Source organism: Dreissena polymorpha, chromosome 9 (assembly GCF_020536995.1).
Source record: "Dreissena polymorpha isolate Duluth1 chromosome 9, UMN_Dpol_1.0, whole genome shotgun sequence".
In the NCBI taxonomy this organism is placed as follows: Eukaryota; Metazoa; Mollusca; class Bivalvia; order Myida; family Dreissenidae; genus Dreissena; species Dreissena polymorpha.
Genome location: NC_068363.1, coordinates 20,955,616 through 20,983,292, shown reverse-complemented (window position 1 = coordinate 20,983,292; position 27,677 = coordinate 20,955,616). Strand labels below are relative to the sequence as shown.

Genomic DNA, 27,677 nt, shown 5'->3' with positions numbered 1-27,677 from the left:
CACAGGTTGGCTAAACATCTAAATGTTTTGTTTTAAATAAGCCTGCAATTCATGATAATGAGAAGGATATATAGAATGTGATACTACATTTTACATACGTTTTACAACTTTGGACGGTGAAATGTCCATTGAATCTTCAGCATTAAGTAATTCAGCATCCTGGTTGCCAGTCAATATGTCATCAAGCACATTCTCATCACCCTCTAAAAAAAAAAAAATGCATACTGCTTGCAGATTTCATGGTATCATGCCATTTTACGTTCCAAGTACCAAGGCTTCTTTTTAAGTATACTAAAATGTATCCCAGTATGGAAAATATACTTAAACGTTCCTAAGAGTAAGAATACTCATGCTCAATCGGTAGTTTTCATCTCATTTTTTCATATTCATTATGTGTTTATTCCAATATTCTGTAAAATTAAAAAAAATCCAAACTTATACACAAAATGCATGTTGAGGCAGGTTTTGTTCAAATATAATTTTGTTTGGTGATGTTTTACAACATCTGATTTTCAGTTTTGGCCGTAACCCGCTCGACTGTCAACCGGGTCGAGTGATTTTTGCGTTGGTCGAGTGAAATTTCCAAGCCGGTATAGCCCGATGGGTCGAGTGCTTTTTTTCATGTCCGAACTTAGTAACAAGTCCGAAAAAGCTTCATAAAGACGCTTATTAAAAACTGCACTGGTTGTTTCCCTTGTGCACTTATTGATTAGACGCTTATCGAACAGTGTTGTAAGACGATCTCACGAGACGCTCTAACAATTATTACTACTGGGTGTAGAACTTGCGGCATTCATTTATTTTAATGTATTTTCTGTGTTATTTTGAGCGCGCATCGCCAAAACTTCAACCGCAAAATGAGAATGAAGGAAGCAACACAAAATATGAACAACGAAACAAAAATAATTCCAAACGTCATGGAAAAATAATCGGTCTTTGCTTCGTTTTGATGTCTCCAAGGAATATGATTATACGCCTGCATTGCTGACTTGCTGGTATGTGCATGTCATACATTATGTTAAAACAAGAGGGCCATGATGGCCCTGTATCGCTCCACTGTTTTTTTATGCGAAAAAAACGCGCAATGCGCATGGGTTGAAATGTACTCAAGCATGTGACTTTCTCTGTCTATCCCTCGTCCCATTGGGCGCTTAAAGTTGGAAGGGTGAGCATTTTTATATATGGAAAAAGTTACTACCGTGTTAACTAAACAGACTAAATAGCCCGGGAATTGTTCCTTTGAAACACAGTCCCATTGCTTATAACGTAGGTACATTCATCTCTCCAAAAGATATTGTCGTTCTTTCTATTTCACATATTTTTAGATGCTGAAGATCAAATATACGCATTTGATTTGAAACAGATTCACAAGACCCGTAGGAATCAAAATGCCTTAACCCTTTACCAAACGACACATTTTGGACTTTCCCAATTTGAAAAAGGTTGCAGACGACAATTAAATTGTAATGGAATATTAAAGAAATAATCAGGTAGGGTAGAAATAATTGTGATAAAAGGAGAAATTGCTCATCTTGAGCAATTTCTCATTTTATCATAATTTTTTATAAAGTCGTCAGCTATAAACCCGTAAAATCCTGTTGGTGTTTGGTAAAGGGTTAATAATCTCTGGTTCCTTCTTAGAGCCTTTCACACATTTATAAAAAATACAATAGTAGCATCTTTCTTTGTAAAGAATCATCTCAAACAAGGGCTGTTTGTAAAACATGCATGCCCCCCCCATATGGGCTGTCAGTTGTAGTGGCAGCCATTGAGTGAATACATTTTTTGGCACTTTGACCTTGACCTTTGACCTAGTGACCTGAAAATCAATAGAGGTCCATCTGTGAGTCATGATTAATGTACCTATGAAGTTTCATGATCCTAGGCGTAAGCTTTCTTTAGTTATCATACGGAAACCATTTTTTTGTGTGAAGTCACCGTGACCTTGACCTTTGACCTAGTGACCTGAAAGTCAATAGGGGTCATCTGCGAGTCATGATAAATGTACCTATGAAGTTTCATGATCCTAGGCGTAAGTGTTCTTGAGTTATAATCCGGAAACCATTTTTCTAAGTTGAGTCACCGTGACCTTTGACCTAGTGACCTGAAAATCAATAGGGGTAATCTGCGAGTCATGATCCATGTATATATCAAGTTTCATGATCATAGGCATAAGCGTTCTTGAGTTATCATCCGGAAAACATTTTATTTCGGGTCACCGTGACCTTGACCTTTGACCTAGTGACTTCAAAATCAGCAGGGGTCATCTGCGAGTCATGATCAATGTACCTTTGAAGTGTCATGATCCTAGGCCTAAGCGTTCTTGAGTTATCATCCAGAAACCACCTGGTGGACGGACATACGGATGACGGACGGACCGATATGTGCAAAACAATAAACACCCTCTTCTTCGAAGAGGGGCATACATATAATTAACAACCCACACATCCCTTAGACCAACAGGCCTGAGAATATTATGATAATCTAAAGATTATTTCTTATATTTATAAATGTATTTAATTAAGTAATACATATGACTTCTAAGATCAATTCATAACTTATATTAAGAAAATTATAAAATGATCAGAAATTTGTATAGATCGTTGAGCAATTGACAATCATATCTCCACAATTCATGAGTCACAATTCACAAATGGAACAATGAATCATTAGTTATTAAAAAGCAGCATATAGACAGTTAAGAACATTGCACTTCATTAATTCCAACATCTTCTCTTGGATACAAAGTTTGAGTTTACAATGCAGAATCATATATTGACTTTTATGGAAATAATTATGTTCATGGAAGTTGTGTTTAAAAATCAATAAGATATTATTAAACTGGTTTAAACACTACAAAAAAGACATTAAATAAACATGTCATGCGAATTTTTTTTATCCGGATATATGGTCACTTTCGACATATTTAAATAAATCCCGACTTTTTTCAGTTTATAAGAAAAACATTCAGAACACATGTACTTACTTCAATTCCTTTGTAAGCAGTCACCATCTGATCTAAAATGGCACTAAATGACAGGGTTTTATCTAGGGATGCAAGAGGTTAACCGGTTAACCTACCGAAACGACCCGTTAACCGGTTACATTTGCCGGAAAAGGTTAACCTGGAAAAAAATATTTGATTATTTTTTTTCATGGAATAATTCGTACGAGTTTACTTTTTTCGCGTGACATACTGCCAACTTGCGCTGGCGACTAGTAAGAACAACATGCCGCGCCATCGCCGGTAATAAATAACGTGTCAACAATCAAAGTAATAAATCAATTAATTAATACCTTTGTGATAACAAATAGGGGGTGCGTTTTGAAAACTGACACTGTTGGTCTTTTGACTCGCTAAAATTTAAATAGCGAACTGCGGTTAGTGTGAGCTATTAGCGAAGACGTAATTGACACGTTTATTGAACTCGCGATGAAAAACAGTTAAGATATTGGACGGCTTATTTTGATGTTTTGTTAACCAATACCCAACACTGATTGCTCGCGAAAATACCATTTTATAACTAACAATTTTATGAAGAATTGCATTCGTAGTTACAATCTTTACGAGTTAACGTCGTTTTTGTTTATCAAATTTTAATATCATTATGATAATGTACGTACAACGATTCGACCATTACCGTCCTATGCAAGTTTTATTTCAGAAAGCAAATTCTTAACTAATTAAATAATTAAACATCATTTAAAAATATCTAAAAAATAAACCCGTTAAATTTAGTATTGCGTAAAATTTGCGCGCTATAGTAGGTTAACAAACATACTTAACTATCAGTATTTGAGATCATAATACTTAGTTACTTCGCTATTAAATAAATGTACTGATTATATTATTTATTCAACTTACATTTCGTTCAAAATTAATTTAATTTGCATTTTAACTATTTAAGGCGTTTCGGTTAACCGGTTAATAACCGGTTACGTAAAAAGGTTAACCTGTTAATGGTTTTTGTAACCTCTTGCATCCCTAGTTTTATCTCATGTTTACAAGATGTTGTTGTTGTTGGTCACAGCCACACGGCCGCAGTAATCTCCCCTGGTAAACGTCATATGTTCAGTTTTGTGACCTCCCGGTACAGGGTCAAATTTGAGCCCTGGGGAATAATTTGAACAAATTTGGTAGAGAACTATTAGATATCACAACATACCAAATTTAGTAGCCCTAGGCGCTATAATTAAGAACAAGAAGATGTTTGAAGTTTGCACAAAATAGGCCTTATTTAAGCATATGTTCATTTTTGTGACCCCTGGGGCAATGTCAAATTTGTTCCCAGGGGCATAATTTGAAAAAACTAAGTAGAGAACTATTAGATGTCACTATCTACCAAATTTGATAGAAATAGGCCCAATGGTTATGGACAAGAAGATTTTTATAGTTTGCATAAAATGGGCCAAATATAAGCATATGTTCAATTTTGTGACCCCTGGGGAACGGTCAAATTTGATCCCAGGGGCTTAATTTGAACAAACTTGGTAGAGGACTATAAGATGTCATTACATACCAAATTTGGTAGCCCTATGCCATACGGTTATGGACTAGAAGATTTTTAAAGTTTGCACAAAATAGGACTTATAAAAGCAAATTTCGATTTTTTGACCCCCCAGGGCGGGGTGCAAATTTGACCCCAGGGGCATAATTTGAACAAACTTGGTAGAGGACTATTATATGTCACTATATACAAAATTTGGTAGCCCTAGGCCCAATGGTTATGGACAAGAAGATTTTTGAAGTTTTCACAAAATAGGCCTTTTATAAGCAAATTTTCAATTTTTTGACCCCCCCTGGGGTAGGGTCAAATTTGATCCCAGGGGCTTAATTTGAACAAACTTGGTGGAGGACTATAAGATGTCACTACATACCAAATTTGGTAGCCCTTGGCCCAATGCTTATGGACAAGAAGATTTTTAAAGTTTTTACAAAATAGGCCTTATATAAGCAAATGTTCAATTTTTTGACCCCCGGGGCAGGGTCAAATGTTACCCCAGGGGCATAATTTGAACAAACTTGGTAGAAGACTATAAGATGTCACTACATAGCAAATTTGGTAGCCCTAGGCCCAATGGTTATGGTTAAAAAGATTTTTAAAGTTTGCACAAAGTAGGCCCTATATAAGCAAATTTTCTATTTTTTAACCCCCCCGGGGCAGGTTCAAATTTGACCCCACGGGCATAGTTTGAACAAACTTGGTAGAAAACAATAAGATGTCACTACATAGCAAATTTGATAGCCCTAGGCCCAATGGTTATGGACAAGAAGATTTTTAAAGTTTGCACAAAATAGGTCTTATATAGCAAATTTTCAATTTTTTAACCCCCCCGGGGCAGGGTCAAATTTGACCCAAGGGGCATAATTTGAACAAACTTGGTAGAGGACTATAAGATGTCACTACATACCAAATTTGGTAGCCCTACGCCATACGGTTATGGACAAGAAGATTTTTAAAGTTTGCACAAAATAGGCCTTATATAAGCAAATTTTCTATTTTTTGACCCCCCGGGGCAGGGTAAAATTTGATCCCAGGGGCATAATTTGAACAAACTTGGTAGAGGACTATAAGATGTCACTACATACCAAGTTTGGTAGCCCTAGCCCCAATGGTTCTTGACAAGAAGATTTATAAAGTTTGCACAAAATAGGCCTTATATAAGCAAATTTTCAATTTTTTGACCCCCAGGGGCAAAGTCAAATTTGACCCCAGGGGCATCTTTTGAACAAATTTGAAAGAGGTTCACCACAGGAACATTCCTGAGAAATTTCATCAGAATTGGACCAGTAGTTTAGGAGAAGAAGATGTTTTAAGAAAAAGTTAACGCACGCACGCACGCACACACGACGGACACAGGACCATAACATAAGCCCCGCTGGCCTTTGGCCAGTGGAGCTAAAAAACTAAGTAGAGAACTATTAGATGTCACTACCTACCAAATTTGATAGAAATAGGCCCAATGGTTATGGACAAGAAGATTTTTATAGTTTGCACAAAATGGGCCCAATATAAGCATATGTTCAATTTTGTGACCCCTGGGGAACGGTCAAATTTGATCCCAGGGGCTTAATTTGACAAACTTGGTAGAGGACTATAAGATGTCATTACATACAAAATTTGATAGCCCTATGCCATACGGTTATGGACTAGAAGATTTTTAAAGTTCGCACCAAATAGAACTTATATAAGCAAATTTTCGATTTTTTGACTCCCCAGGGCAGGGTCAAATTTGACCCCAGGGGCATAATTTGAACAAACTTGGTAGAGGACTATTAGATGTCACTACATACCAAATTTGGAAGCCCTAGGCCCAATGGTTATGGACAAGAAGATTTTAAAAGTTTTCACAAAATAGGCCTTATATAAGCAAATTTTCAATTTTTTGACCCACCGGGGCAGGGTCAAATTTGACCCCAGGGGCTTAATTTGAACAAACTTGGTAGAGGACTATTAGATGTCACTACATACCAAATTTGGTAGCACTACGCCATACAGTTATGGACAAGAAGATTTTTTAAGTTTGCACAAAATAGGCCTTTTATAAACAAATTTTCAATTTTTTGACCCCCCGGGGCAGGGTAAAATTTGATCCCAGGGGCATAATTTGAACAAACTTGGTAGAGGACTATAAGATGTCACTACATACCAAGTTTGGTAGCCCTAGCCCCAATGGTTCTTGACAAGAAGATTTATAAAGTTTGCACAAAATAGGCCTTATATAAGCAAATTTTCAATTTTTTTACCCCCAGGGGCAAAGTCAAATTTGACCCCAGGGGCATAATTTGAACAAATTTGAAAGAGGTTCACCACAGGAACATTCCTGAGAAATTTCATCAGAATTGGACCAGTAGTTTAGGAGAAGAAGATGTTTAAAGAAAAAGTTAACGCACGCACGCACGGACGCACGCACACACAACGGACACAGGACCATGACATAAGCCCCGCTGGCCTTTGGCCAATGGAGCTAAAAAAGCAATTAAATATCATGCACTTTGCAAGTATAGTTTTTTTGTACAGATAAAGTTTATCTGTCAAGGTACAAATCCTGAAAGTAAATTCAGAGGTGCATTACACTGCATTTTAGATGCTGATAAAATCAGCAAATCGGCGATATGATAAACCATATGTGGCTTAGGCGATAGAACTACTGCTACAAATGTCGTTTTAGATATAGAATACTCAGAAGTTTGGGAGGAAAAGTTGCCTTCTTGTGCTACTTCTTATGCACAGATATTATTGCTAGTTTGACATTTTATTTACTTTATTCAGATATTTGTTTGGAAAATTTAGGTATCATTTTAGTACCTTTGGTACGTTGATATGAACTTAAAGAGTACTGGGGGTACTTTAAAGTAGTACCAGAGCCGACAGTGACCAATCTACCCCTATTTACTATGGAAGAAATCAAATTTAAAGTGGATTAAAACAAAAATATCCTCTATTTAACTTCAAATTGAATATATTATTGTTAATTATTATGCAAGGTGAACAGTGATCAACAACAATCTGTGTGAACAATTTCTGCAATCTTTCGTTTGAGCTCCATGTCTTTACCGTTAAAATATGGTAAACACTGTCAGTGTTCAACTTTCAACACTTTACCAGAGGATCAGTAGTTCAAGATTTGTTCACATGTATGATGGAATAATCTTTGCCTAACCAAGACAGTTGATCTTCAGAACCCATTCAGAAAGTGGTATTGCTTTCTGATTTATATCCAACGTTGTTTCAAACTATTCAAATTTAAATTTGCTTTTCTCCTAAGAGTAAATCTCTGAGATTTTTTGAGATTCTTTCGTTCTTTCAGTAATTTCAATTTTCGCTTCACAAAATCGCCATTTGCATGAATCGACAAAGAAAAAACAAACACATTTTAAAAGATCCATTTCAATTTGAAGATTGGGAAACAACAGCCAATGACATTGCTCTTTTTATCCCACTTTTACACCGAAATCGGTTGATTAAAGCCCCGTTGATTAAATTTCATCTATAATCAACGGCAAGGCTATAATCAATGGCACGAAATGACGTCATTAACTGCCGAACCGGAACTACTTTTTCCCACGCACCTCGTCACCTGTATTTGCCAAGTGCATCAATAATAAAAACAATCTCAAAAGTTTGTCAATCTTAACGACCTTAAAAGAAAGGAAAGTAGCAAAAAACGTGTTTTTTTGTCATTTATTGTCATTAAAACCTAGGTTCTGTTGTTGTTGCTCCCCTTTGAAGAAGTCAGTTCGAGTTGCTCCCCTTTGACCGTAGAAAACAATCGTCTGGACCAAGAAATCCTGTGTTAATTTACAAGCTGTACTCGGATATGCGTCCATCTGATTTTTCTTCAAAGCATCTTTTCTACCTGGCAATACGCACAAATGACACTGCATCCCGGTGATTCATGCGTCAACAATTGGGTGTCAACAAGTTAGGTAAGATGCTGAAGGCCATGGCAAAAGTCTTTTGAAAAGACGCCGGCTTTCTCAAGCTGAAGCACAAGAGAATAACGAACCACTCAGTTCGCAAATTCCTGGTCCAAAAACTTCGAAATGCAAACATTCCACCCACTGAAACCATGGTCATAACAGGGCACAAAAATGTCCAGTCCATAACCAATTATTCCAACATATCTGTTGAACAGCAGCAAAAGTGTTCATTCTTGCTCAGTCCAGTAAATGTAACAATCCAACAGATTCCTCTTGTTCGCCTTCACGCACCGAAACTATGGCCGAAATGCAGCCTAGACAACCACTGTCTACCGTCGAACAAGTTGATCTTGATGTTTGCCCCACCCAGTCACTTCACCAGCAAATGTCTTTCTCTAGTTCGAACAACTTTGCCTCACAATTCTTTGGTGCCACTTTCAACATTCAAAATGTTAATGTATATAATTAGCTTAAATCCAAGTAATCTTTGTTATTTCGTCACGAAATAACCACATATTATAACAAAGAAGCAAATAGTGTGCACCTCGTGATCGACTCGATAGTTTGATATCGAAAGTGAATTGTGTGTGATGTTAGGCTACGTTGTAAACAAATGTAGTTCCTTGTATATAACAACTTAATGTCATATTGATATCATAAAACTTAAAGATTTGCAATTCAATATGATTAAATTTGTAATTTATAAAGCTCGACACTTTGTTACAGAACGATATTCTGATTTAAAAAATGATTATTTGATCAGCGGTTATTTTTGGAACGCGGAGTAATACACTGACCTTGGTTACACTACAGTCATTATCAAAGTACGACAAACACTCATGAAAACTTATTTTGTTTAAATAAAAAAAGTTTACTAAATAAAAATTGGGATAAATAGAATAATAGGTCAGTGTTGATTATAGATCAGGTTTATCATGCTCGGCACGAAAACGAAAAAGCACTCGCCAAGGCTCGTGCTTTTTGTTTTCTAAGCCTCGCATGATAAACCTGATCTATAATCAACACTAACCTATTATTCTCTATATAAAAGTAAATGCTTAGGCAGAATCTACCAGTATAATATGCGGAGAGCTTTCACGGGCCGCAATTATTCTGGGCCGCTTATGAAATACGTCCACAGAATCGTTACCCCCCACCCATATCAATTTTTTACGAATTTATGCAAATCTCAGAAATGACCCCAACATGATCCGCGGAAAAATCACACCCCTTTCATATTGATATGTATATCGTTAATATATACATACCTGTGAAAGGTCATGGAGTTCACTTTACTCTTTGAGTCTTTCACAACTTTTCGTGAGACAAAATGATGCATGCAGCTCAGTTACTGTGCTTCAAAAACATTAAGTTTGAAGCCAAATAAAGACTGAAATCTATCCAATTATGTTTCTTATTTTCAACATTGTTAAAGGGCTGTTGTTGATGCACTGTCAAAATGTGGCCCCGTGGTCACGAAGCAAATTGAAATAGATTTTCAATGTCATGCAAAATTGATTTTAGATGTCAGTAAAAAGTTTTGTGAACACGGGGCCTGGTGGTGCAATATCAGAAAATATAAATAAATATATCATGGGGATGCAAGGCAAAATGATAACATGTTTTTAAAGTCAAAAGTAACGTTTTGTAATTATGAAGGAAATGCTGTAATTTTACTTCTTTTTTTGTAATTGGAACATCTATTGCTTTGTTAGATTTATTGTTCATAACTTCAACGTTTGTTTTTTACTAATTTAATACATTCAAAAACAAGGGCTGTTTGTAAAACATGCATGCCCCCCATAGGGGCTGTCAGTTGTAGTGGCAGCCATTGTGTGAATACGTTTTTTGTCACTGTGACCTTGACCTTTGACCTAATGTAGTTATCATCCGGAAACCATTGTACTATTTTGAGTCACTGTGACCTTGACCTTAGACCTAGTGACCTAAATAATCAATAGGGGTAATCTGCCAGTCATGATCGAGGGGGGAGTGAGAGGGGGGTATAATGTGGGGGGTGGTAATTTATAAGATGTTCAAAAAAAAAAATTTTTTTTTTTGGGGGGGGGGATGGGGGGTAGGGGGGAGTGAGAGGCGGGTATAATGTGGAGTGTGGTAATTTATTAGATGTTAAAAAAAAAATTGGGGGGGGGGGGTGGGGGGGGGTAGGGGGGTGGGGGGTATAATGTGGGGTGTGGTAATTTATTAGATGATGTTTAAAAAAAAATTGGGGGGGGGTGAGGTTGGGGGGGGAAGGGATTCTGGTAGGGGCGTGGGGTATTGTTTGGGTGGAATCCATTGTGGTATTCAGGTAAGTGTTGTTTTGTCAAAGTAATAATAAAATGTGATCATAAAAAATAACAAATGATCTCAAACTGACATGAACAAATATCCTCTTATTAAACATGAAATTTAAACTTATGGCATTTGTTTCCCCTGTATATAAGAAAGATATAATATAGTATTACCTCCCCTGTCCTGCTTATATTTATATTAATCAACAAAATTAAACATCAACACAATCTTTAATATACAAAATATACAAAAAATCTCATATTCTGATAATATTTTTACTGATCAGTGTATTTAACTCAAAGGATGATGTTTCATTGGACTGATAATTATAGATTTAGGATTACAGACCAGTTTCTTCAGTTATATTGTTCAGAGTTCGCCCTGTTGGCTGCGTATGTGTTCTTGAGTTTTCATCCAAAAACCATTTTACTATTTCGGGTCACCGTGACCTTGACCTTTGACCTCAAAATCAATAGGGGTCATCTGCAAGTCATGATCAATGTACCTATGAAGTTTCCGGATGATAACTCAAGAATGCTTATGCATAGGATCATGAAACTTCATAGGTACATTGATCATAACTGGCAGATGACCCCTTTTGATTTTCAGGTGACTAGGTCAAAGGTCAAGGTCACAGTGACTTTAAGTAGTAAAATGGTTTCCGAATGATAACTCAAGAATGCTTATGCCTAAGATCATGAAATTTCATAAGTACATTGAACATGACTGGCAGATGACCCCGATTGATTTTCAGGTCACTAGGTCAAAGGTCAAGGTCACAGTGACTCGAAATAGTAAAATGGTTTCCCGATGATAACTCAAGAATGCTTATGCCTAGGATCATGAAACTTCATAGGTACATTGATCATGGCTGGCAGATGACTCCTATTAATTTTCAGGTCACTAGGTCAAAGGTCAAGGTGACTCGAAACAGTAAAATGGTTTCCGGATGATAACTCGAGAATAATTAGGTCTAGGATCATGAAACTTCATAGGTACATTGATCATGACTGGCAGATGACCCCTATTGATTTTTAGGTCACTAGGTCAAAGGTCAAGGTAACAGTAACAAAAAACATATTCACACAATGGCTGCCACTACAACTGACAGCTCATATGGGAGGCATGCATGTTTTACAAACAGCCATTGTTTCAGAGATTTTTCAATAGTTTTACTATATACATATTAGGAAAACATGTAACCCTCAGGAAGGGCCAATTTTCACCCAAAATGCATGATTTGATAAAACTTGGTGGTTTTTACACTGGCTTCACTGTTGACATTAATGCTTTGTCAGTTCTCAGTGGACTTTCCAAGTTATGTTGGAAATGGTTTCAAATGCTTTATTATTTTACCGATTTTGAACGATGATTATCTATTAAAGAACCAATAGTTCTACTATTTTTCTTCTTCTGAAGTGTTATTTTGCTTGTTTAAACATATTTTTATTCTGTTTGGAATCTATGACACTTATTTGATAATCATTTTTCCAAACTGAAAAAGTTTCTTTAAGAGACTTGTGCCCAACACAAGAATGTGCAACTTATTTGGCAAGGATTTCTATTGTACTACATGTTAATTGTATGCATATGCTAACGACAATAGAACAGGATATAGTATGCTCATGTTGGTATTTGATCAAAAGTTATTTCTACATTGTGCTTCATGTGATAAACACCTTACCTAAATGACCACGCACAATTAAAACAATATTTGAGATGTATGCTAATTGTCTTATCATACAGTAAAACAGGTTCGCTGTACAGAACTACATAATGTATAGCAATCTGAGATACATATACGTATAACATTCAATTGCAAATCTTAAATATAACATAACATGTGAATGGTAAACTTCACCTGTTAAAAATGATGCTAACAATAAAATATTGTATATTTTTACCTTTCAACTCTATACCTGGGCCCTCGAGTTGTAATGACTTCAGCTTGTGGCACAATGACAGGTCAATCTTATATCCTGGTACAGATGGTAACCGTATTGTTAGTGACATGACATTTGACACATTCATATTCCAGAGGTTTTTTAAATCTAGACTGATGTCGTTGATGATGAAACGTGTGAGTCTAAGGTTAATACTACCGGTACTATTGGCAACCGCCTCTCTATATCCAGCAAAGACGCAATTCTGATACAGGGTGTCTCCTTGGAAGGAGTTATATTTCACGTTAGATTCATTCATCAAGTCAGAGAGTGCATTCCCTGCAGAGATGCTCACTCCACACAGAAATATAAAGAGTTGGGTCATGGCAAGGTAAGATTTGTCATATTGTTCAAAATATCCAGCAATGATTTCATTGATGACTTTCTCATTACATGCGATATAGTATGCAGCAAGGAATTCTTGAATGCTTTTGTGGACAAATGAAAACGTTGATGATGATCTTGCTAGACTTGATGTCTTCGCTTTTGTTAAAATACCGGCTTTCAAGGCAAACTTTCTCTGCGCATCCTCAAGTTTGAGATCTTTGGCACCAAATACTAGTGATTTTTCCTGTATATCTGAAAACAACAAACGGAATGCTGCTTCAGCTATTTGATTCACGTGGTGAATATTTGGTTGTATGTATTGTGTCTCAGCGAAACAGTTAAACCGCTGATCTTCAAAGTATCCCTCTTCATTGCTCACTTTCTTTAGAAGACTGTCAATCAAAGAACTGTAAATTTCACACTTTGAAATTAGTTTGCGCTCTCCTTCATCATGCCAACATACGATGACAGACAGCATCATTGGCGATTGCAGTAACTCTTCCAGCTTCTGTTTCCGTATGTACTCTGTAAAGGCAGAGTTTTTTGCTTCCAGAACATTTTCATCTTGGTACTTTCTACGAAGGATGCATTTGCTGAGCTCAAACGGATATTTTATTCCTTCTAGTTGCAATAATATGTCAATCTCGGAATCCTTAATCTTTCCATCAGCCAATTTCCAAGGTCGAGTAGTAATTAACAGGTCGCAGCGGCTTTCAGTGTAATGTAATGCTTTTAATTCCGGTAGGTTGTGATCATTTCCAGGTCCGGTCCACTCATCTAGACCATCCAATAGTATTAAGCAATGTTCCTGTTTCATGATTTCATTCAGTAGTTTGTTCGCTTTCTCACAATCCTCTTTGCCATAAAGGGAGTCAATTACCTGTTGTTTAATAATCTCTTCAATATTAAACTCCTGAACTGAATTCCTTAATGTGACAAGAAATATGAACTTGTAATCTTTCAGAGTTTTTAAATCTTGAAAGAAATTATCGCTTCTCTTAGGTGAATCACACCAGTCCATAACTAATCTGGCCAGAAAAGTGGATTTACCTGACCCAGCTTCGCCTTGTATAAAAACTGTCTGTTGGTTTAATTTGCTGTCCTTAGAAAACAGGTTTTTGTATAACAGAATTTGTGTACCAGTTTTGATAAAGCACCCCTTGTCTTTTTTCATGAGCTGAATATTTGGTTGCATGTAGAAATCATCTAAAGGGGCTGCAACACTATCATTCAATGGTGAGAAGGTCAAGTTACTCAGTTTTCTTTTGTAATGTGTCTTCAAAATTTTGAGCATTTCTGAAATCATAAAACAAACTGATTAAAAGTATTGCATTGTCTAATGACTTAAATTTCTTAATTGTTTCCAACAAATTTATTGCAGTTCAATGCAATATTTATATGATGCATGTTGAAAAAAACCACGATTCCATGCCGTTTACATGATGATTAAAAGAAATTGCAATTACACATAATGAAATAATACAATAAATGTCTAAAATTGAAGGCATAAATATTTTGCCCATTATATATCATAAGTTAAAACATCATATGAGTTGAACACATTCTTGAATATTTAACACAATAATTCCTGTATATTGTGCATTAATACAATAAAATATCAGACTTCAGTACATACAATAGTTTCGCTCAATTAAAACCTATCATAAATCAATCAAGAGGGCCAAGATGGCCCTAGTTCGCTCACCCGAGAGGAGTCAGTTCATTAAATCTTTACCTAACGTCATACTTGACCAAGATAATGTCCAGACAAATATCAAGTTTTATCATTATTGAACCAAAACTCTGGTGTATGGAGTGTTTTTGTAAGATTTGACATGGTGACCTATATTTTGAGTTGACCCCCCTTACCAAACATCAAACTTTGCTAACAACAAGATGTGTTTGAGAAACACAATGTCCCTCTATATGACGTTTGACCTTGAAGGATGACCTTGATCTTGACCCTTCACCACTCAAAATGTGCAGCTCCATGAGATACACATGCATTTTAAATATAAAATTGCTAGCTTCAATATTGCAGAAGTGACATTACATGAGCAATTTTGACCCATATATTTGACCTTGAAGGATGACCTTGACCTTTCACCACTCAAAATGTGCAGCTCCATGAGATACACATGCATGCCAAATATCAAGTTGCTATCTTCAATATTGCAAAAGTATTCATAAAATAAGCGATTTGGGCCACATATATTTGACCTCTGACCTTAAAGGATGACCTTGACCTTCATCTTTCACCACTCAAAATGTGCAGCTCCATGAGATACACATGCATGCCAAATATCAAATTGCTATCTTCAATATTGCAAAAGTACTCATAAAATGAGCGATTTTGTCCACATAATTTTGACCTCTGACCTTGAAGGATGACCTTGACCTTTCACCACTCAAAATGTGCAGCTCTATGAGATACACATGCATGCCAAATATCAAGTTGCTATCTTGAATATTGAAATACTGCAAAATTGTACATTAAATGAGCAATTTTGACCCATATATTTGACCTTTGACCTTGAAGGATGACCTTGACCTTAACCTTTTACCACTCAAAATGTGCAGCTTCATGAGATACATATGCATGCCAAATATCAAGTTGCTATCTTCAATATTGCAAAAGTTATTGCAAATGTTAAAGTTGGCGCAAACCAACCAACCAACAGACCAACAGACCTACCAACAGACAGGGCAAAAACAATATGTCCCCCACTACTATAGTGGGGGACATAAAAATAAATATTTTGACCAAGATTCATAAAATCTGAAATTGTGACCTCTAGTGTTTACAAGGATTTTGTATAATAAAATGAAAATTTGGACAATCTGAGGGCAATAATTATGGCATTAATTATGTGATTTTGCTCATTATCAAACTTGACTGAGATCTTTCAGCAACTTTCGTAAAGAATGCTTGAGAAGTGTGAATTCTAGAGCGTTTAAACAAACCAAATGTGGACGGACGGCGGACAAAGACCAATCCTAAAACCTCACCTGAGCAATCAGGTGAGCTAAAAAGTGTGTTTCACCGATCTGAGCTATTTTCCAACTTGTCAGAGAAATCAATAAAACCAATGTATTGACTAAGTTTAATGATGATTAGGCAAAAAATGTGACTTCTATAGTGATCGATCACAAGGTTTCTCTCTTGTCACATTAGGAAAACTGCCCCACCCCCTGGCGGCCATGGTTTTTGACCGATCGGAACCATTTGCGAACTGATCTGAGATCTGTATATAAAACCAATCTTTTCACTAAGTTTCATGATGATTGGGCAAAAAATGTGACTTCTAGAGTGTTCACAAGCTTTTTTTACTATATAAATATAAGAAAACTGCCCCCCCCCCCCCACAAATGTTCTGACCAAATTTCATGAAAATTGGGCCAAAAATGTGACTTCTAGAGTGTTAACATGTTTTCACTATATACATATAGAGAAAAATGGCCCGCCCACTGGCGGCCATGTTTTTTCACCGTTCTGGACCATTTTTGAACTCGTCCGAGATATCAATAAAACCAATGTTTAAACCAACTTTCATGATGATTGGGCAAAAATTGTGACTTCTAGTGTGTTTACAAGGTTTCTCTATAGCCAAATAAGGAAAACTGCCCCGCCCACTGTCGGCCATGTTTTTCAACGGACCAGAACCACTTTTGAACCCAACCAACATATCATTAAGACAAACATTTTGACAAAGTTACATGAAGATGGGGCATGAAATGTAACTTCTACAGTGTTTACAAGGTTTTTATTTTTTTTTTACCCAGTGACCTAGTTTTTTTACCCAGCATGACCCTGTTTCGAACTCGATCGAGATATCATTAGGACAAATGTTCTGACCACGTTTCATGAAGATCTGAAAAAAAAGTGGCATCTAGAGTGTTTACAAGGTATCTCTATAGCCAAATCAGGAAAACTGCTCCGCCCACTGGCGGCCATGTTTTTCAACGGACCAGAACCACTTTTGACCTCAACCAACATATCATTAAGACAAATATTTTGACAAAGTTTCATGAAGATTAGGCATGAAATGTGACTTCTACAGTGTTTACAAGGTTTTTCTTTTTTTTGACCTAGTGACCTAGTTTTTGACCCGGCATGACCCACTTTCGAACTCGACCGAGAGATCATTGGGGCAAAGCTTCTGACCAAGTTTCATGAAGATCAGAAAAGAAATGTGCCCTTTAGAGTGTTTACGAACAAATGTTAACAGACGGACTGACGACGGACAAAGACCGGTCACAAAAGCTCCCTGAGCAATCAAACTAGAAATGGCGTGGCAGAGGCCGACGCGTATCCCCACGCCGCATGTTTGACCCAGGGACGCACCAGGGTTGGTTATGGGGCCATGCCTAGTTGAGATTGACAATACATAAGAGAAGTTCAGTATCAATTAGAAGTCAACCGGTGTAGAAATGAAGAAGTTATAGTAAAGGCAATTTTGGGTGGGTGTGGCCTATGTAGGCGGGGCGCCCCAGGGTTGGTAATGGAGCCATGCATAGTTGAGTTTGACCGTTTTGTCATAAGAGAAGTTCAGTATCAATAGAAGTGAATTGGTGTAAAAATGAAGAAATTATAGTAAAAGGCCATTTTGGGTTGGAGTGGCCTATGTGGGCGGGGCGCCCCAGGATTGGTAATGAGGCCATGCATAGTTGAGATTGACCGTATTGTCATAAGAGAAGTTCAGTATCAATTAGAAGTGAATCGGTGTAGAAATGAAGTAATTATGGTAAAGGTAATTTTGGGTGGGTGTGGCCTATGTGGGCAGGGCTCCCCAGGGTTGGTAATGGGGCAATGCATAGTTGAGATTGACCGTATTGTCATAAGAGAAGTTCAGTATCAATTTGAAGTGAAGCGGTGTGGAAATGAAGAAATTATAGTAAAAGTCAATATTGGGTAGGGTTTGGTCTATGTGGGTGGGGCTTCCAAGGATTGGTAATGGGGCCATGCAAAGTTGAGATTGACCGTATTGTCATAAGAGATGTTCAGTATCAATTTGAAGTAAATCAGTGTAGAAATGAAGAAGTTTATGTAAAATAACATGAAAAAATGAGTGAAATTCTCTGACCCGGCCCCACCCCAACCCCCATAACTTTTGACCAAGGGGTCAGATCAAAATTCCAAATAGTGCAGGGTCACACATTATGCTCATAGCTACCATGCGTGTAAGTTTCAAGGTTCTAGTTCTTATAGTGTAGGAGGAGATAGTGGCCAGGACGGACAGACAGACGGCGGAGATAAGCACAATATCCCCACGCTTTTCAAAAAGCGATCCCCACGCTTTTCTCGGAAAATAAGGTATATTTCTAATAAAGGGCAAATAGGCCCGAGATAGAAAGCTCATACAAATATTACCCAGGAATCGAATATGCCCAAATATCAAGAAAATCATTATAGATAGTGTAAACATTTTGTACAACAATGTCTTTATACACTGACTAATTATTTGATTTGTATAGCGAAGATGCTGGAATTGAAGATGATGGAATTATAACACATTTTATAAGAAGTTATAATTAAGAATGTACAGTAAATTTATCCACATTTAGTTGAAATTCCGATCAATAGACAAAAACAATTAGTGAATTGATTTGAAAACCCATATGTTGTAAGTCTGTTTGCGGCGATTTCAAAGCAACCACTATACTTTCGGCACTTACAATAATCTGAATTTTTTAAATAATAGCCTTGTAAAAGCAACACTTTTTCAATGATATACATTAAAACTGACTATTGATAAAAGCTTAATCATCTTAAAACTTTTTCCAAGTCTCATTAAATTCTTAAATGTGGGCTTTAAAGTGATAACAAGGTTTTTCTAAGATTTTAATCGGTGACCTAATTTTTGGATGAATGCTAATCAGATTCTTACTTGTCCTAGATATTGTCAAGATAAACATTCCGACCAAGTATCATCAACATTTTAGTTACAAATGTGACATCTAAAGTTATAACACTTATTTTGACCTGCTGACATAGTTTTAGCACATTACTTAGAATATAAATTGGCATTATAATTTCAAGATTTACAATCTGACAAAGTTGTGTCAAGATTGAGTTATATGTTGCCTATACATGTTGCCTATATAGTGATCACAAGATATTTCTGAGATATCACCGTGGCTGTTTTTTTTAAAGCACATGACAAGGTTCAAACTCAGCTTCGATATTTTTCAAGATGAACATTGGAGCAATTTTCATGAAGAATAATGGAAAATGTGACCTCTAGTGCAATGACAATCTTAAATTTGACGACGCACACATAATAAGGAGGGAAATAGGGTGACTACAATATAGGGTGAATACAAAGAACAAAACATATTGCCTTCACCTGAATTGGAATTCATGACCATCAAAGGCAAAAACTAACACCATACCATTCTGACATTACAGCTTTTAGATAAATAAAGTCCCCCTTTTAAAAACTTTACAAACATTTTACAAAAAATGAATGTAAAATAATAAGCATGCTTTATATTTATCTTGATTGATACGTATCCTTTAACAAGCCAATATTTTTCTGAGTTCCTTTATGGGGCATAATTCTGCTTAATTTATTTGCAAGGGCCTTACACAACGACAACAAATTGATGTATTAAGTTTCAAATGAATACATGTTGTACCAACACAAGTATAGTATTCTTACCGGCAAACCTAAACCATTAGGAATGGGGCCCTATAACAGCCCCAATTTTGAAAAAAATAACTAATGACTTTTTAATATTGATTAATAGATATTATATGAACGTAACATTCTAAATGTTATCTTAGCGTGTACAAAATATGGACATATATGGACATAATGCATTTATATTGTCCTCGGAATTTGTCAAATGGTATTTTTTATATAATAAGTACACATTAATAAGCCACTATAACGGTTTTGTACAGTACACTTGATTTTCTCAGGTGAAAAATTAAGTGTTTATAATTATGCATAACTACAGAACAGAGTTATGAGCCTTTTCCTGTAAAATTACATAAGCCTTATGTAAAGTTAAGAGTGAATTCCATCAGAAGTTAATTAATATTGCCTATTAATTTGGATGAATTACCAGAACTTAATGCTGATGAACAGTTCGGAAGTGTAGATCAATAACTAAAATGAACTTATATTCGTTTATGAAATATGGATTGTCAAATATTGAGAGCACAGCAAACAGTTATTGTAGTTTATAAAATAATAAAAATGTACATGTATATGGTGTATAACTTATATTGAGACGAATGTGTAAAAAGCAAACCCAATTACATGTACAAACCTGCTACGCCTCGTTCATATTCTTCTTGCTCAATTTGTTTCCCTGCCTGTATGTTGCTTTTAGAGGGTTCTTTTAAATCCTTTAAAATTTGCACTTGTTCTTTTAAATCTTTTACCTCAGTTTCAGTGTTTTCAGTGCGTTCTTTTAAATCTGTAACCTCAGTTTCAGTGTTTTCTTGGCGTTTTTCTAAATCCTGCATCCTATCCTCTAATATCTTTAGAGCTTTTGCTAGGATCTCATCGATCTCTTTATATCTTAGCTCTCCAGGCTCGTTCACATCTTTTAAAGTTTTGTGGCTCTTCTTCAACAGCTCGATCAGGTCGTTTAAAGACATTCTCTCATTCTGCAACTATATCAAAAATAATGTTAGTGTTTTTGTTCTCAAATATGTTAAACTATGACAGAAAAGCTAAAAATATTCTTCTTAATGTTTACATTTTTCAAATCATGCATTCATACAACATTAGCAGGATAAATATTTTGAAAGTAATATGTTGGAAGCAATATTAAAATTTAACATCCATGACAATTTGAATAATATATTTGGTGTGTATAAACACAGATTAGAAAGCCTTGCTTTTCCGCCATGATACAATTCTTCAAAGCGACACTTTCTCTCTCTAAGAAAAAGTTTTCGACACAGAAAAAACGTACAATGTTTTTTTAGGCATGACCATAATTACAAAGGGCGATGGAACATTTGTAGTTGCAAATAAATATGCAAATGTATACATATTTATTTTAACAAATATGTGTTAATAAAATTCTCTTTATAGTGATATCAAAGCATTTTTCAGGAACCTTTTATTATTACTGCCAATATTGTGATCTCTTGTGTGTTCTAATGTGTTACAATGATCCGACAACACATGCGTTCACATCTCATGATCTGTACCATAGATATCATACACTTGCAGACTTCCTTATGCAACACTTTTCAAACTTTAATATCTCAGCTATACGATAAGATTTTTCATAAAAATTTAACATGTGATCTTTTGACTACATTCTGGGAAAGATCATGATAAAATCATTCATCCGCGACGATTGGACTTTAAGCACATGGAGAATGTATGGTTTCATCTTTTTTGACGATGCTGGAACAGCATCGTCTAAGGTATGTTGATAACCATAAAAAAATTCTTCACAATGGCGACCTATGTAAAAGACCGAGCCAGTCCGATTGAGATAACTCGATTTTTCTAATTGAAATAATTCGACCTCGTTGATTTTCATTGATAACATTCTCCTAGCAGAGTTGTCGTTACATTTTCAACATTCAACAACGGCCGCCCCCATGAGAGTCTCGAGTCAAAACTTTCTTACTGCATAAATTGGCTTGTATCGCTATTTAGAAGCTGTCATTTATGATATATGAATTATTTATTCACTAAATCTCCGCTAATGACAACAATGGATGGAATTAGAAGGATATATTCGATGTGAATGGATCACTTTCTACAACAATGGCTTCGCCCATGAGAGACTTAATAACACTCGTGTCAAAACTTTCTTACAGCTTAAATCGGCTTGTTTCGCTATTTAGTTATGCAACAATAAATGGAATTCGAAGAATATATTCAATGTGAATGAAGCACTTTCTGGATCTCGACAGCTTGACAGGGCAAAACTGGCATACTGATGATACTGGTAATTTTAGTTATTAATTTAAGTCACATTTTGCTTTATAAATTTTGTTCGAGCATTTTGCGACTTATTGAATGGCTATATGATACCTGATATCAACATGTCATATTGGATTTGCATATCACCAAGCTGTCCTGAAATACAACATTGATTACAAACTCTTTACTCAAAGTACTGGTTTACAATGTATGAATTCTTTCTTCTTTCAATTTTAAAGTAGTTGATATCATCATAGTCCAAATAATTAGACGTAATTTACCATTTAGTCCATGTATATCGACCTCATATTTATAGGAGTAGATATTATGTTTAAGGGGCCTTTTCACAGATTTTGACATGTTTTGAAGTTAGTCATTAAATGCTTTATATTGATAAATGTAAACATTGGATCTTAAAAGCTCCAGATAAAAATCCAGCATAAAATTCTTTAAAAAAAAAGTAGTCCGCAGCAGGGCTCGAACCAGTGACCCCCTTAGTCCTGGAGTAAAAACGCATTAGCCTGCTCGACTATTCTGCCAAGTATAAATGGTTGACGTATTTTATACCTAATATAAGCAATCTTCGTAGTTTCACACAATTAAACAACAACAACATAACTCTCCAAATTATTCAATCGTTTCGCGTTGCAACGCTTTATAATTTTTAAATCGTTAAAAGATGCATATAATGGCTAAATTAGACCATGGTAAATGTTCAGTAATACTGTTTTCTAAAAATAACATAACTAAAACGAAAATTTTCGAATCCGAAACAACTTTTTTCAATTTTTGTCAATGTACCAAAACGTGAAAAATCCCTTTAAAGTTAAATTGATAGTATGGGCATTTTGCACTGTTGAATTGAGCTGAAAAGAATTAACAGATCAAAAGAGTTAGTTAAATTGTGGTTACTGATCAATTTTCTGCAACTCATCTTGCTACCACTTGTTTATAAAAATATATTTTATATTCGATATTCTTACGTGACCCACTCAGTCCTGTAAGCTGAAATGATCCGTAAAACAAAATTGTGTCTTTGTGTCGTATGAACGAATCTGCACTAAAACTAAATTTAGGTTCAAAACGTACATGCATGATCAGTTGTCAAATGAAAGAACAGTCGATATACAAATGCATTATTTTTCTCTCTCCGGGATATTGTTTTAGTATGTTGATGCTGCATTAACATATAAGTGAATATGAAGTGAAAACACCAAAAATAAACAACGGTTGCGATAGACACCTATAAACTGTTAGATGCCCATAATATCACTTTAAATGATCTGTATCCCATTAAAAGAGACATTAAGGCGATTGACGCCAGTTTAGATCCAGTTCCGCCTGCAGTCGCTTGAAAGCTGTTTGCTTAAGAGCGGTTTTCTGACAATGACAAATATTTCAATTGGATACTGATTAGACCGCCCTTTTCCTGTGACCTGGCTTATTAAATTCAGAAGCCTGGTAACAGTTTAACGTTAACTTCTACTTCTTCTACTTTGTACTTCCTACAGTCAATTGCTGACTATTACAGGAAGGCCTATTATAGGCAGATGTGGACATTGTCGAGTCTGTTTCCTGGGAAGAACCAGTACTTGGTGTCTGTGGAGGAGATAATGAGATTGCTCCCCAAGTAAGGAGCGAACCCAGGAACTCCCGATCGCTAGGCAGACACCTCATCCACTACACCACCGCGACCTTAATGTTACCAATGTGTCAGACCAGGGCCTGGATTTTGAAATCTAGGACATGCATGGTCAGAAGATGTCATTTAAGATTATACATTTTTTCAAACACATACAAATGCATACAAATATAAATAGTAAAATGCACTAAGTCAGGAGGCATTTGACTTCGGCTGGTGCCTTGGCACACCAGGTGTTTCGGTTGCAATAGTTTGATGGACTCACTACTTGGATGTGTAGTTACATTATTTACAGTATATCAAACAGTATTTAGCATGAACCAATGATTTTTTCAAACATAAATAATTGATGTAAAATGCTTGACGGAATAATATTTAAGGTTTAAGAAGGCATTTTCTTTTTGTTTTAAAGGATATCTTTGAAAATTATATTTTTTATGAATTTTTTGGCAACAAGGGGTAACGCATTTTTAAAAAATGTAATTAATTTTCTGACAAAAAACTGGTACCATGAGTAGCATGAAACAATATTTTTTTTAAACATTTGTAATTGATGAAAAATGATTGCAAAAATAATATCTAGGGTCTAATTAAGCCTTTTTTATTTTATTTTAATAGGTTACTCTGAAAATTCTATTTTTCATGATTTTTTTTTTCGCAACAAGGGGTTATGAAATTTAAAAAATGTTACTGGATTTTTTGACAAAAACTGGTACTATGATAATACTATGATGCACTTCACCAAACATTTATAATTATATTGTTTATTCTTGAAAATTTATTTCCCCTATTCACTAAAAATAACACTTTTGATCAGAAAATTCATATATAATGATGTTTACTTTAATTTTCAACAAGCATAATGCCTCTTTTAAGTTGTATTCAGACACAAGTTATTGTCAGCCACTTTAGGGTTAAATGTTGCCTTTTTTTACTAAATGCAAAATAATTCTACACTTTGAGACATTCATAAAATATTTTATGCCTTTACAACACCGACAGGCTAATAAATTTATATATCAAGTACTTCCATACTAAAACGACCATTCTAGGCGAGCAACCTAGCAACCTTGATTTGTTCATATCTTCATATCAATCTGTTATATGTGTTATGAATCATTTGTTCGGAGAACATTAATGTTTGTTAACTTATAACTTTTAAGTAATTCAATGTTCAAAGTGATATTGTTATTGACAGATACACCAACATACAGATTAAAAGGGAATATTTTATTAATTATTTGCATTTAATCTTACATGAGAAATATTTGCCTACATGTTTTTCAAACTATAGAGAAATCTATATGCAATAAATAATTGACGACGTTTATAAAAAAACAAAAACATTTATGAAATGGAAGTTTAAAGATAAAAATAAATAATGCAAGTTTCATCAGATATTCGTAATAATTTCCAATATAATTGAGTGTCTGAGCAATGTGGATGAATGAATATATCGGATAAAACGAAAACTTGTCTACACTTGGATAATGATCTATTTTTCAATATTTGATGCATTAAAGTTTAGCCTTAATGCGTTTTTATAAGCATTTATAGACAGTGTCCCTCCCCAAAATCAAGGAATTATTATTTGTCATTCATTTGTGTAATGGTATACAATAATTTTTTGGAAGAATATTTGAGAAAAACATAAGAAACGAAACTTGTCAGTGATGAAATTTTCCATATGGTTATGACAATTACCGATCGTCAGTTTCCGAAAAACAATATGTCACGGTTTCCAAAAAATATGATGGTTGTGCCCAAAGATTTTGGTGTTAATGAAGATTACTGGTTTATATTTTAATAACTTCGATTCTCATTTGATTAATAGGTGATTTCAAGGCTGATAAACTTGAAATATGCAAGCTATTCTTTCGTTTTGCATATGTCTGTTGATACATCATCATTCTGTACAATCGGTAATTTCCGTAACCAACCGTTAAATTGAAGCAGACACAAGTTAAGATTAAAAAAATTATGTATTACACTACCGGTAATATTCTACCTCTTTCTTGCTAAAAACTAATACATGAATGATTTAAAAGTAATATTGCATCGTTTTCAGCCAGGAACACTGTCTATGATCGCAAAAAAAACAACATAACAAACTTTTTGATTTACAATATTTACTTTATAAATAGCTTGCATGCGGCATGGCATTGCATGTTCCGCAAGATAAATATCTCGACTTTATTTATTTGATGATTTCGGACTGTTTTATCCAATCAGAAAATAGCTTTTAAACGTAATTTAGACCCATGTTTAGCGAGATAATTAAGAACCACTTTTTATACACTGCCAAATTGTGATACAACAAGTTGCCACCCTTGTTGGTTCATGCTATTGTATTATTATGCCCCCCTTCTAAGAAGAGCGGTTAATTGTTTTGCAGATGTCGGTCCGTATGTCCGTCCATCAGATGGTTTCCGTATGATAACTCAAGAATGCTTATCCTAGGATCATGAAACTTCATAGGTACATTGATCATGACTCGCAGATGACCCATACTGATTTTTAGGTCACTAGGTCAAAGAGAAAGGTCACGGTGACCCGAAATAGTAAAATGGTTTCCTGATGATAACTCAAGAACGCTTATGCCTAGGATCATGAAACTTCGTGTGTACATTGATCATGACTCGCAGATGACCACTACTCATTTTCAGGTCACTAGGTCAAAGGTCAAGGTCACAGTGATCCGAAATAGTAAAATGGTTTCCGGATGATAACCCAAGAACGCTAATGCCTAGGATCATGAAACTTCATAGGTTCATTGATCATGACTCGCATATGAACCCTTTTGATTTTCAGGTCACAAGGTCAGAGGTCAAGGTCACGGTGACCCGAAATAGTAAAATGGTTTCCGGATGATAACTCAAGAACGCTTATGCCTAGGATCATGAAACTTCATAGATACATTGATCATGACTCGCAGATGACCCATTTTGAGGTCACTAGGTCAAAGGTCAAGGTCACGGTGACCCGAAATAGTTAAATGATTTCCGGCTGATAACTCAAGAACGCTTATGCCTAAATTCATGAAACTTCAAAGATACATTGATCATGACTGGCAGATGATCCCTATTGAAATTCATGTCACTAGGTCAAAGGTTAAGGTCACGGTGACCCGAAATAGTAAAATTGTTTCCGGATGATAACTCAACAACGTTTATGCCTAGGTTCATGAATCTTCATAGGTACATTGATCATGACTCGCAGATGACCCCTAATGATTTTCAGGTCACTAGGTCAAAGGTCAAGGTCACAGTGACTCAACTTTGAAAAATTTGTTTCCGGATGATAACTCAAGAATGCTTACGCCTATGATCATGAAACTTCTTATGTACGTTGATCATGACTCGCAGATGACCCCTATTGACTTTCAGGTCACTAGGTCGAAGGTCAAGGTCACGGTGACTTGAAACAGTAAAATGGTTTCCGGATGATAACACAAGAAAGCTTACGCCTAGGATCATGAAACTTCATAGGTACATTGATCATGACTCGCAGATGACTCCTATTGATTTTGAGGTCACAAGGTCAAAGGTCAAGGTCTCAGTGCCAAAAAACGTATTCACACAATGGCTGCCACTACAACTGACAGCCCATATGGGGTGCATGCATGTTTTACAACTAGCCCTTGTTTCAAAAATGTTTTCATGTAGTATACTTATATTGATATTTACAAAATTGGTGCATATGAATGATAGACTTTACTAAAATAATTTTAATGATACTGAAATCATGACAGTGAATTAATACTGGTAATTATTTAATATATTTTGCTTGATTCAATCATGTACATCTATATCAAATGAGATCATACTGCATGGAATGAGTGCTATATTGACGTCATCATTTGATGACGTTCAATTGAACGAATGATAATGTCGACTAAAATTCGTTAAGCTCCAGTATATAGCCGCGATTTGTGGGCTTTGAAAACTGGCCAGACAATGTGCCTGAAATTTGGCATGTATATGGACCAGAATGTGATCTACCTGTTGGCGTATTCGTTATGTCTGGGAAAATCTAGTTTTTGATTAAATCACGAAAAAGTGGTTTTCTTATTGCGCAATCGCTATTAACATGTGGCTTGGCCGGAAGTATATGTAGCGTTAATAGCAACCCCAAGACAATTC

The 27,677-nt window shown here is 35.6% G+C and overlaps 1 protein-coding gene across 7 annotated transcripts in view; it reads right to left on the bottom strand.

Moving 5' to 3' along the window:
- LOC127846695 (NLR family CARD domain-containing protein 4-like) overlaps positions 1-27,677 on the bottom strand; it is a 755,110-nt gene that overhangs the window by 512,503 nt on the left and 214,930 nt on the right. For 6 of the 7 annotated variants that reach the window (XR_008033618.1, XR_008033617.1, XR_008033616.1 and 3 more), the window contains exons 4-6: positions 20,269-20,617; positions 12,625-14,286; positions 99-203 (exon numbers count right to left, since the gene is read on the bottom strand). Coding sequence is in view for 4 of the 7 variants with exons in the window: in XM_052378176.1 (XP_052234136.1) it covers positions 99-203; positions 12,625-14,286; positions 20,269-20,617 (2,116 nt within the window). In the remaining 3 variants the exon portion in view is untranslated. The remainder of the gene's footprint in view (positions 1-98; positions 204-12,624; positions 14,287-20,268; positions 20,618-27,677) is intronic. The other variant, XM_052378180.1, reaches the window with a different exon arrangement.